Below are 11709 nucleotides of genomic sequence, written 5' to 3' on the forward strand. Positions count from 1 at the left end.
TTATCAACTAGCACAGCTCAAGATGCACTTGACCTTCCTTGCTGCAAGGGCACTGCTCTCTCATGTTCTGCCAGATGTCTCCTAAAACCCCACATCCTGTTCCATGGATCTGCTTCCTAGACAGACAGCTCCCAGCCTGCAGAGGCTGTATGGGTGGAGGGTGTCAAGGGTCTGGTGAACCTCTAGGTGCACACCTGTGCTGCCCTCCCATCTCCACAGAGTTGTGATCTGGGGAGAAATCAATGAGCTTTGATCTCACTTCCACGAGTACCTCAGTCCGAGAGCATCTCCATGGAGGGGGAATCTGGCCTGGCTGAGCTCTCCCAGCAGAGCTCCCTGGCAATGATCTCACCAAAGGTCACTACAGGCAAGAGGCACTTCAGAGGTGCCCACTGAAGCCGCTCTATCATTCCCTCCACAACTGCACAGGGGAGAGAAAACATCATGAAAAGCTCATGAGTTAAGGGCAGGGAGAGATCACTCACTGTTTACTTGCATGGGCAAAACAGACTTGACTTAAGAAAATCAGTTGAATTGTTTACCAATCAAAACTAGAGCAGGATAATGAGAAGCAAAACAAATGCTAAAATCACCTTTTCCCCACCCCTCTCTCCATCCTGGACTTAACTTTATTCCCAATTCTCTCTCTCCTCCCCTCCAGTGGCACAGGGAGGTGGGGAATGGGGGTTGTGGTCAGTTCATCACACCTTGTCTCTGCCGCTGCTTCCTCCTCAGGGAGAGGATTCCTTCCCCAGCCCCAGCCTGGGGTCACTGCCATGGGTGACAGTCCTCCACAGACTTCTCCAGTGTGAGTCCTTCCCTTGGGCTATGCTTCTTCATAAACTGCTCCAGCGTGGGTCCCTTTCCACGGGGTGCAGTTCTTCAGGGACAGACTGATCCAGCCTGGGTCCCCCAGAGGGTCACAAGTCCTTCTTAGAGACCTGTTCTAGTATGTGCTCTTCAGTTTGTGGGTCCACAGGTCCCTGCCAGAAGCCTGCCCCAGCATGGGCTTCCCACAGGCTCACAGCCATCTTTCAGGCATTCACCTGCTCCTCCATGGGCTGCAGGTGATTTCTGCTCCCATCTCACTCCTTTGCCCTCTGGCTGCAGTTTCCTCTGCACAATCATTTTTTCCCCTGTTACAAGTGTTGTCACAGATGTGTGTCACTGACATTGATGATTGACTCGGCCTTGACCAGCGGTGGGTCCGTCCTGGAGCTGACTGGCATTGGTTCTGTTGGACATGGAGGAAGCTTCTCACAGCTTCTCAGAGAAGGTACCCCTTTAGTGCTCCCCCAGTACCAAAACCTCGCCGTGCAAACCCACGCACATGAATTCACACTAACCTGGCTGCACACAAGTGCACTCAAACCAGGAATACAACCAATGACGGACTCTGCTGAGGACACCTGGGGACAACACCGCAGGGCTGGGGCACTGTGGGGAAGGACAAGGCCCCAGGGAAGCCCGTGGCATTGTTTGTGTACTCACAGGCTGCACACAGACAGAAGATTCAAAATAAACCCAAATGCTTTCCTGAGGGCAGTGTTAGGCAGGACGGGGTCAAAGCAGCCGCCCAAAGCACACACGTAGAGAGGCAACAACCAGTGACCATTGGGGTGAGCTGAGGAGGGAGGGAAAGGGAATGACATGGCCCATCCTCATGCCCAGGAGTCCTTGGGTATCCACAGAGGATTGCTGCAACTTCTTCTTGAAAACAGCACTTTAAGCAACCCCACCAGTGTGATCCAGACTGACACATCATTGCCTGCTCTGGATCCATCCAGCCCTGGAGCTGAGTCCTGAGCTGCATTATTTCATTCTTACCCTAGAAATCCTAGGGTTCAAACAAAGCCATCCTTGGGGCATGGAAGAAACCCAGAAATGAAAAGGCAGCAGTTTGGAAACCAAAGCACAGCCTGTACCATCAGCTGTGATGGTTTGCATTCAAGATGAAATTGTTACCTCTGCAAAGGCTGTCCCTGGTCCAGTGGCGGTGAAGGACAGGTAGAAAAGGCAGCCCCAGCCCCTGCTGTCTCATCCACTTCTCTTATCTCCTTCTGCTTGGGAACCAGGTGAGTCTGAAGCCCCTTCTCCTCCTCTTCCACAGCGAGATCTCCACTGGTTGGACATCTCAGATGATTCTGGCTGTGTCCTGTGCTGGGCCCTGGAGCTTGCTGTCATGGCAAGTTGTTGGTACACGTAGGGGTAGCACTGCCATACACATGTCCAACGAGTGCCAGAACCCAACAAGCATTTATACATGGAAGTAAACAAGCTCCGAATTTTATCTAACACATACATTCTTCAAGGTTCAGTACAAAGGTGGGTAGATGTCTTATCTAACTATACACTTGGTTACCTATTCTCTATACCTGCTATTACATATGATTATCACTCCAAGCAGCAACATCCGCCATCCATCCTTTAGACCCCTTGTAAAGCTATTGATTACACCTGCTGTGTCCTGAAGCACTTCTTCCAGCTATTATCTTTCCCTTCCAGTTGGGTGTTTCCCCTTCCAGCCATGTTGTTTTTCTGCTTGCAAGCAGTTACTTTTACAGAGTCATACTTATGCTAAGTTCTGAAGGTTATGTTAACATAGGCCTTAAACTTTAGCCATGTATTTTTATCTTCTTTGTTTCAACCGCTCCCACATCTTCAGATGCTATTGTGGCAAAAGGTCCCTCCCCTGAAGAAGATACTGGGAAAGCCCCAGGGAGACACCTCAGGGGACTCAGAACATGATGCTGGGCTGAGTGAGGATGGACATTTTTCCATGTTGGTACCAGGAGAGGTGAATGGCTTTGCCTTTCCCTTTTCTTTGTTTGCTTTGCTTCCCCTTGGCAGCAAGGTCCCACCATGGTCAGCCTGGTGGGGACCATCTGTCTCCTCTCCCTCTAAGGGACAGGCAGACAGGCACCATGCAGGAACTTCTCCCCCACCAAGGAGGACAGACTCTCAGATGCCCCCGGGCTCCCTGCACTGCTGTCCTCCACATGCAGGGATGTCCTTTCCCTCTTTTGACTCCTCACATCTTTCTGCTGAATTCAAGCCTGGCCTCCGTGTTGGCTTTCCCACCCCTGCAGACACTCTCCAAGCTGTCAAAGTGGAAAGGAGTTTCTCAGCAGTGGAAGTGGGTGATGGCACAAGGAGAGCCTTCTCCACTGACAGAGGAATGGGAGGTTGGGACAGCCTGCAATGGCTCCTCTGTTGAGGGGAACCATCCTTTGGCTGCTGAATGAGTCAAGGCTGGAAATTGCAGCAAAGCAGGTGAGGGCAGCTGAGGGCTGTCACAGCGAGTGGGGACAGGGAGACAGTGAAATACTGCGGGAGGTGACATCCCTGTGACACTGAACCTACAGGAGAACGGGCACATCAGCAAGGACAAGGATTGTGGGATTGCACTTCCCAGCAGAGCTGCAGGTGGGTGCAGAGCTCTTCACTGCTTCCTTGCTCCCCACAGAGGGTTTGTGCTGAGGAGTTGGCTGCCAGTCTGGGGGAGAGGATGCTGTAACATGTACATCTCATCCCTTGTGACTGGTGAAACCTTCTCTTGGCAGCCACTACAGTCTTATGTATGATTGCCTGCATCTGCTCTGGCATAAAGAACAGTGCCATTGGTGGAATTTTAATATTTTTGATCGTCAGGGAGTTTATACAGCACCCAGACCTGCTATTTGCAAACAGAAGAGGGTTGGTGAGAGATGTGCTGATCAAAGGCCATCTGGAGCACAGCGACCATGAAATGTTAGAGTTTTCCACACTTGGTGAAGTAAGGAGGAGCATCAACCAAACCTGTACCCTCGACTTCTGGAGGTTGGACTTGGGCCTGTTGAGGACACCGATTCGGAAAGCCCCTTGGAAAGCAGCCCTTTGAAACAAGGGGGCCCAGGAAGGCGGGACATGGTTTGAGAAAGAAATCTTGGAGGTGCAGGAGCGGCCCCTGCTGGCCCCGGCCGGCGCTGTGCCCCCGGCCCCGCCCGGCCCCGCCCGCGGCGGTTCGTGCCCGGCCGCAGCCCCGGCTCCTCTGGCCGTGTCTGCCACGGCGCAGTAATACACCGCCGCGTCCCCAACACGGGGCCCGGAGAGACAGAGGGTGCTCCAGCGACGGTCTGGCGACACCGACACCTGTCCCGCCTTGTCCGGTAGATCTTTGGAGCCTTGAACAATAAGTGCGAGCAGTTGGGGGCCTCGGCCCCGGAGCTGACGGTACCAGTGGATATAGTCACCAGTCCGTATGGTCGGGTGTGAGCAGTTGATGGTGATTTCCGTGCCCTCGGGGGTTTGTGCCAACGGCTCCTGCTGCACCTGGGCTCTGCCTGCAGCCACTGCCAGAGAGACAAAGAAGAAAAATATCAGAATTTCTTTTTGTCCTGTGAGTTGTTTCTCAGAAGAAATCCTGCAGAAGCAGTCAGGGACATACAGAGATGATGAGGAGAAGAGTATCCAGAGGATGTCAACATGTGCAGTAATAGAAATGTCAATCACTAGTGGAGACATGACTGTGTGAATAATAGGCAAAAGAAAGAAAGAAAGACAGAGAGGAAAGGAAGGTGCAGTGATAGTTGGACAAAGAAGAGAGGCGTGAATTCTCTGAGGGAATGTGGGATGGTGTAGAGAGAGGGATGGATGGGAGGATGATTCAGGGACAGAGGTCTGTGAAGAAGCCAGAGGGGACGGCAGCTTCCAGAGACCTGCGCGGCCACCCCAGCCCCAGCCCCGACCCCCACGGTCCCCCGCCGCCAGCCCCGCGCACCGAGCAGCACCGCGGCCAGCGCCGCCAGCCCCGCGCCCCGCCAGCGCCGCATCCCGCCGCTTCGCCGCCCGCGCCTCGCTGCCCCCGCCAGCCCCGGCTCTCGGCTCCGGACGGGCCGCCTCCCCTCCCATCCCCTCCCATTCTCCCTCCTCTGCCCTCCTCCGCCAGCTCCGCCCCGGCCCGGGCTCAGCCCCCTCCTCGCACAGCACCAGCACAAGCAGCGGCACAAATCCCTTTGGCATTGCCAGCCACAGCACACAGCTGGGGGCCAGCCCAGACACCACCCACACGCCATCGGAAGCACATCCACTCCGGGACTGGCAGCACACGGTCGGCGCCATTCAGGAGCCTCTCTCCCTGCCCACCAGGCAAACCTGCCCCTCCTCACCTCTGCAGCGCTGCTGAGAGCAGCAGCCTCACGGCTGGGGAGGGGGCACGGGGGGCTGCCAGGCGTGCTGAGGCACTGCCAGTGTTGCTTACACTGAGGTCAACTCAGCATCCAAGCTGCAGTGAAACCGGCCTTGTTGGGCCGAAATCAGCAGCAGCGGAGCGAGAGCTGTGGACGGACAGGAAGAGAAGGGCTCCGGAGGCAGAACCTGCATTTCTCTGCCTCTTCCCTGGACACAGCTGTAGGGGGCAGGTGCCGTCAGCACTCAGCTGCACCCACGCGCCTTCTGACCCTGACAACCTGCTGCTCTGTGGAGTTCAGGGCCAGAACAGAGGACGGTATCCCTGGAATAAGCAGCAAATGAACTTTCCATGAGGAAACACATGGACGGACACACACACAGACACACACACACACACACACTCACAGGCTCGTGCACACCAGTGTGGAATCACACACAGATTTGTGCCCCCACATGTGTCCGTGCAAACGCAGCTGCTCCAAGAGCACACAAGGCAGGAACACACAATCAGCCGTGGACTCTGCTGAGGACAGCTGCAAAAGACCCTGGTACTCAGTCCAGTTTGGAGTTGGATACCTTACAACTTCACGATATGCCTATAATTTTGTTTTGTAATTAAAAAGTATTTTATTTCTCAGAGTCAGATGTCTTAAAATGGCTATGTGGCTGCACCAGGGCAAAAAGAATCTGGGCAGATACTGGTTCCAGTTGTGTGAGGTGTGAGATTAAACACACAGGGTTTAGTCTCTTGGGGATAAAAACCTAGGTTTTTAATCTGTTTGGTAAGAAAACTAGTTTCGATTGCACTGGTCTGTTGTACCTGGGTTCAAAATACACAATACATAATAAATATATGTGGTTCAAAAGGCTTAAAGAGGTAGTTAGAACCATCTACTGACAAAAGATTTAATAAAAATCCTTTACAGTGTATAAAAGAACAATTCTTCTCTAGTTTTGTCAGTGGTTATTCTTATTCCAAAAATCCAGGCATTGGGAAACACATAAATAGCCAGGAAACACAGGATCTAACTAAAAAACATAAACTTTTATTTGAATAAAAGGGAAAGTTCACTGAACAAATCTCACTGAGGTCACTCAGCTCAGTGGAAATTGCAGCCTCCTTTTAGCCCCTTTGCCCGGAGTGCTGGTCACTCCCCGTTTCTCCATTGGCTGAGATACTCCAGAGTTACAGCCTTCCCGACGCCTCCCGTGTGTCCCACACTATGTGCTTATTGGGTGGCTCTGAAGGTCACTGACATTGTTCAGAATGGAGGCCACAGCTCACTGTGATGTGGAGGACATGGCCACCTGATCCTTCTCTACTGCTGGTTGGTGCCCCATCTCTGGGCAAACTGCACCAACTGACAACTGACCAACCAGGAACTTGTCGCTTCTTACTGCGAACTGTGACTACACTACAAATTTTGCAAGAACACCTACTTATTCCTAATAATCCCTCCTTTTTCTCTCTTAGAGTTATAGAATCATAGAATCAGCCAGGTTGGAAAAGACCTCTGAGTTCATCAAGTCCAACCATTGATCCAACACCATCTAGATCGAATGGTTACTAGAACATGGCACTGATGCCACATCCAGTCTCATCTTGAAAATCTCCAGGGACGGTGAATCCACCACCTCCCTGGGCAGCCCATTCCAATGGCTGATTACTCTCTCTGTAAAAAATTTCTTCCTAATATCCAAGCTAAACCTCCCCTGGCACAGTTTTAGACTGTGCCCTCTTGTCCTACTGCTGGTTGCCTGGGAGAAGAGACTGACCCCAATCTGGCTACAACTTCCTTTCAGGTAGTTGTAGAGAGTGAGGAGGTCTCCCCTGAGCCTTCTCTTCTCCAGGCTAAGCAACCCAGCTCTCCCAGCCCCTCCTCATGGAACTTGTGCTCCAGTCCCTTCCCCAGCCTTGTTGCTCTTTGGATCTGCTCCAGTACATCAATATCCTTCCTGAACTGAGGGGCCCAGAACTGGACACAGCACTCCAGGGGTGGCCTCACCAGTGCTGAGTCCAGGAGAAGAATCATTTCCCTGGTCCTGCTGCCACACTCTTCCTGAGCCAGGCCAGGATCCATTGGCTTTCTTGGCCACCTGGGCACACTATGGCTCATGTTCAACTTCCTGTCAATCAGCACTCTCAGCTCCCTCTCTGCCTGGCTGCTCTCCAGCCACTCTGTGCCCAGCCTGTAGCGCTGCCAGGGGTTGTTGTGGCCAAAGGGCAGGACCCGGCACTTGGCCTGGTTGAACCTCATCCCATTGGAATCGGCCCATGGATCCAGCCTGTGCAGGTCCCTCTGCAGAGCCCTCCTGCCTTCCAGCTGATTGACACTCCCCCCCAACTTGGTGTCATCTGCAAATTTGCTAATGGTAAACTCAATCCCCTCATCCAGATCATCAATAAAAATATTAAACAGAACTGGGCCCAACACTGATCCCTGGGGACACCACTGGTGACTGGATCCCAAGTGGATGCAGCACCATTCCCACCACCCTCTGGGCCCAGCCCTCCAGCCAGTTCCTAACCCAGCACAGAATGCCCCTGTCCAAGCCGTGGCTGCAGCTCTTCCAGGAGTGTGCCATGGGAGATGGTGTCCAAGGCTTTGCTGAAGTCCAGGCAGACACATCCACAGCCTTCCCCTCATCCACCAGGTGGGTCACCTGATTATAAAAGGAGATCAGGTTGGTTAGGCAGGACCTGCCCTTCCTAAACCCGTGCTGGCTGGGTCTGATCCCTTGTCCATCCTGTAGGTGTTGTGTGATTGCACTTAGGATGATCTGTTCCATAACCTTGTGTGGCAGTTTGAGCCGCATTAGAAATCTAAAATCCAATTTTCCAGGCTTCCCCCACACCTTCTGAAAATTTATCCTAACACCAGAGAGAAACTTTCAGGCTAGAGGCTTCTATAGGGGAAAGGGGAAGTATATACATTTATTTACACAAATAAATATACTGTACAAACTAAAAGCAGATATATATATATATTACATTTCTGTCTGTCAGTCTTTTCAAGCCCCTCCTTTTAACTACTTTAGTCCAGGAGCAGCTTTTCAAGGCTGATACATAACAGAGTCTTTGCCGTGGGAGTGTTCTGGGCTTGAACGCTCCCCCCTCACCAAGTTCCAGCTGCTTGTTACAGTCTCTCTCCTCATGAAGTCCAAGAAGATAGTTTTGAGTCCTTGCTCTTCTGCTGCTGTGTGATTTCTCTCTCTCATACCTTGGTTCGTAGGCTGCTGCAGTGTAGTTCAGCTTATCAAGCGTCTGTGTCCTGGAATGTTGATTTCTCCTCGGGTTTTCAGCTGTCCTGCATTTTAGTTCACGGCAGAGACATCCTCCGGGCCCCTCTCTCTCTCTCTGGGGTCCATCTCCAATTTTTGCCTGGGATCCTTCTCCCCAGCAATCGAGCCTCCTCCAGCCCGTCCACTTGGCTCTGCTCCAATGCTGAGCCTCACATCCACTCTCACTAAACAGCGAGAGGGAAAAACAGCCCTGCTCTGCAGCTTGGCTGCAAAGGTGGGGGGGAAAGAAGAAGAGGGCCTGGTCGCAGGGCCTGCCTCTCTCTCTCCCACTTACCAGTTGTTTGTGAGTCTCATCCCCCACAAACATGCACTCATTCCAGTGCTGTCTCCAACTCTGGACTAGGCAGAGTTAGGGGGGCCACAGGGCTCCCCTCTTCCCCCCGGAGGGGGAGAGAGCGAGCCCAGCCACACCCTGGCCTTGTCCACCTACCCACAGCAGACACCACCAGCAAAACAACCAAGACAGAACTGCCAACAGCTTCCGGTGCTGTGATATATGATTTTGAGCAGAAGCGAACAACATGGACAGTGATTGGCTCTCCAGGGAACATTGTCCTGGCACCCAATCACCTCTGAGCCCCCCCAGCCTCTCAAGGGAGGCCAATTTCAAACTATGACACCTGGCCAGACACTGAGGTCAGGTTGACAGGCCTGTAGTTTCCCGTGTCCTCCTTCAGGCCCTTTTTGTGGATGTGCGTGACATTCGCCAACTTCCAATTATCTGAGACCCCCCCAGTGAGCCAGGACTGTTGGTAGATGATGGAGAGCGGCTTGGCGATCTCTTCCACCAGCTCCCTCATCACCCTAGGATGGATCTCATAGACTTGTGAGGATCCAAGTGGCTCAGCAGGTCGCTGACTGTTCCCTCCTGGATTACAGGGTCGTTCAGCTTCCTGTCTCTGTCTACAAGCTCCAGAGGCCACTTGTCCTGAGGACAACCTGTCTTATTGTTGAAAACTGAGGTAAAGAAGGTGTTAAATACCTCAACCTTTTCCTCATTTTTGGTGACTATGTTCCCTCCATGTCCAACAAAGAACGGAGGTTTTCCTTGCCCCTTCTTTTGCTATTGATGTATTTGGAGAAGCACTTCTTGTTATCCCTAACAGAAGTGGCTAGATTGAGTTCAAATTGTACCTTCGTCTCTCTAATTTTCTTTCTATGTGACTTAACTGTACTCCTAAACTCTTCATGAATAGCTAGCTCTTTTTTCCATAGTCGGTAAGCTCTCTTTTTTACCCTAATTTCCTTCAAAATCTCCCTGTTCAGTCAGACCAATTGTCTTCCCCACCGGCTTGCCTTTCAGCACACTGGGACAGCTCCTGTGCATTCAAGACTTGCTTTTTGAAGCATGTCCATCCCTCCTGGACCCCTTTGTTTTCAAGGGCTGTTTCCCAAGGTACCCTCTGAACCAGTCTTCTGAGTAGGCCAAAATCTGCCCTCTGGAAGTCCAGGGTAGAAGTTTTATCAATGGCCTTCTTTGCATCCTTGAGTATTGAAAACTATTATTTCATGGTCACTGTGCCCCAGATGTCCACTGACCACCACATCTCCCACCAGCCCCTCTCTGTTTGTGAACAGCAGGTCTAGCAGGGCCCCATCTCTGGTAGGCTCATTTACCAGCTGGAGCAGGAAATTATTCTCTAAACACTCCAGGAATCTCCTAAACTGCCTCTTCTCTGTTGTGTTGAGTTTCCAGCAGACATTCAGATGGTTAAAGTCACCTACAGGAAAAAGGGCTGATGATTTTGAGACATCCACCAGCTGCTTGTAGAATAATTCATCATTCTAGTTGGATGGTTTGTAACAGACTCTCACTGGGATGTCAGGCTTGTTGGCCTTCCCCCTGATTCTGACCCACAGGCACTCAACCTTATCGTTACCAACTTCAAGTTCTACAGAGTGAAGAGACTCTCTAACATACAGAGCCACCCCTCCACCTCTCCTACCTTGCCTGCCCTTTCTGAAGAGCTGTTAGCCACCCATGGCAGCACTCCAGTCATGGGAGTCATCCCATCATGTTTCTGTGATGGTGTTCTTGAAAAAGGGAGTATCATTTTCTTAATAATTGTCTCTTGATCCACTTAATTACTTAAGATTAAAGTTTCTTGAGAGTGAATAATTGATAATTTTCTTTGGAGCATTATCTTCAGGGCCATTATTTTCTGTCCTTTAGTCACCATTTCAGGATCACTGGGCATCACTACTAATTGCATTCCCTTTATCACGTGTGATAAGTTGCATAAAACAAAGGATTATACAAGGCAAGAAATCAAGGTAGCTAGTTCACAAAGAACAAGAAATAATATTTTCTTTATTCCCCATCCGACAAGAAGTATAAAAACATATCAATGTCCCACCCTTTCCAGGTTGAACTGGGTCATGGGCTAGCTTCCAAATTTCTTTTGTTATCTGTTTTACTACTTTTCCATTGGCATCGATTTACAGGCAACAATTTGAATAATTTGATTTTCCACATACCCCTCCTTCCTCTGCTAATAAATAATCTAATACTATTTGATGTTACAAGCTGGCACTTCTCATCTGGGTTACTTGATCTGCTAACAGATCTAAGGTGGTAGCCGTTTGATTAGTAATATCTTCTAAACCAGCTTGAAGTCTAATTATATGAGTCAAATTATAAATAGGGTCTCTTGCTCCATATATTAATTCCTTAGGATTCCAAGTGACTTGTCCATAACATTGTATAATTCTCTTGGGGGGCCACTCATCCTTTCCCCATTTTTGAGAACTTCCCCCAACCAAAGAGACATCAGTTGATCATTTTTCTCTAATCAGATCATCATATATTTTGATTCCTAATCTGTCTCCTTGAGCTTGTGGTAACAAAAAGAACAATGGTCTAATATGTCCTACATAATGTATCTGTGACCAATCTGGGGGCAATCTTCAGTATGCATGTTGTCCACAAATCCAATAATGGCCTTTAAGCAGCCAGGTTCTATTGGGAAAGGGACTGTCTCAAGTTTCATTGTCTTTTGGGACATGAAAATTCTCTTTCCCTAACGGTTCCCCTACTACATTTATTATCTCATGACTTACTCATCTTCTTGTGCTTTTATTTGACTCTGTGAGGGCTCCTGACCACTCTACATAGAGCTTTCAGGCAAGATAAGCTTCACATAATTCCTCACAGAATCGCACTGTTAATGTGAAATTTACTTTTCTTACCCAAATAATTCTACTCCTAACCTGGGCTTTCTTCTTTGAAATTCCTAG

General features: G+C 50.4%; 1 protein-coding gene across 1 annotated transcript; it reads right to left on the reverse strand.

The window, feature by feature from the left end:
• Positions 1 to 272: 272 nt before the first annotated feature.
• LOC113996258 lies at positions 273 to 4811 on the reverse strand. The gene is made up of 3 exons (XM_039387761.1): positions 4760 to 4811; positions 3465 to 4331; positions 273 to 421 (listed from the first exon to the last, which is right to left on the reverse strand). The coding sequence occupies exons 1-3, from the start codon at positions 4809 to 4811 to the stop codon at positions 273 to 275; spliced, it is 1068 nt and encodes a 355-aa protein (XP_039243695.1).
• Between the last annotated feature and the right edge of the window lie 6898 nt (positions 4812 to 11709).

Source organism: Pipra filicauda, unplaced genomic scaffold (assembly GCF_003945595.2).
Source record: "Pipra filicauda isolate LSUMZ 115617 unplaced genomic scaffold, ASM394559v2 scaffold589_size259243_pilon, whole genome shotgun sequence".
NCBI classification, from domain to species: Eukaryota; Metazoa; Chordata; class Aves; order Passeriformes; family Pipridae; genus Pipra; species Pipra filicauda.

Excerpts from the sequence above, each read along its gene's own strand:
- LOC113996258 (XM_039387761.1), bottom strand. The coding sequence starts at position 4,811 with ATGCGGCGCTGGCGGGGCGCGGGGCTGGCGGCGCTGGCCGCGGTGCTG. Across the intron at positions 4,332-4,759 it reads GCTGGCCGCGGTGCTGCTCG|TGGCTGCAGGCAGAGCCCAG; the intron begins GTGCGCGGGGCT and ends TCTCTCTGGCAG. Across the intron at positions 422-3,464 it reads CTCCTCAGCACAAACCCTCT|TTGTGGAGGGAATGATAGAG; the intron begins GTGGGGAGCAAG and ends TCCCCTGTGCAG.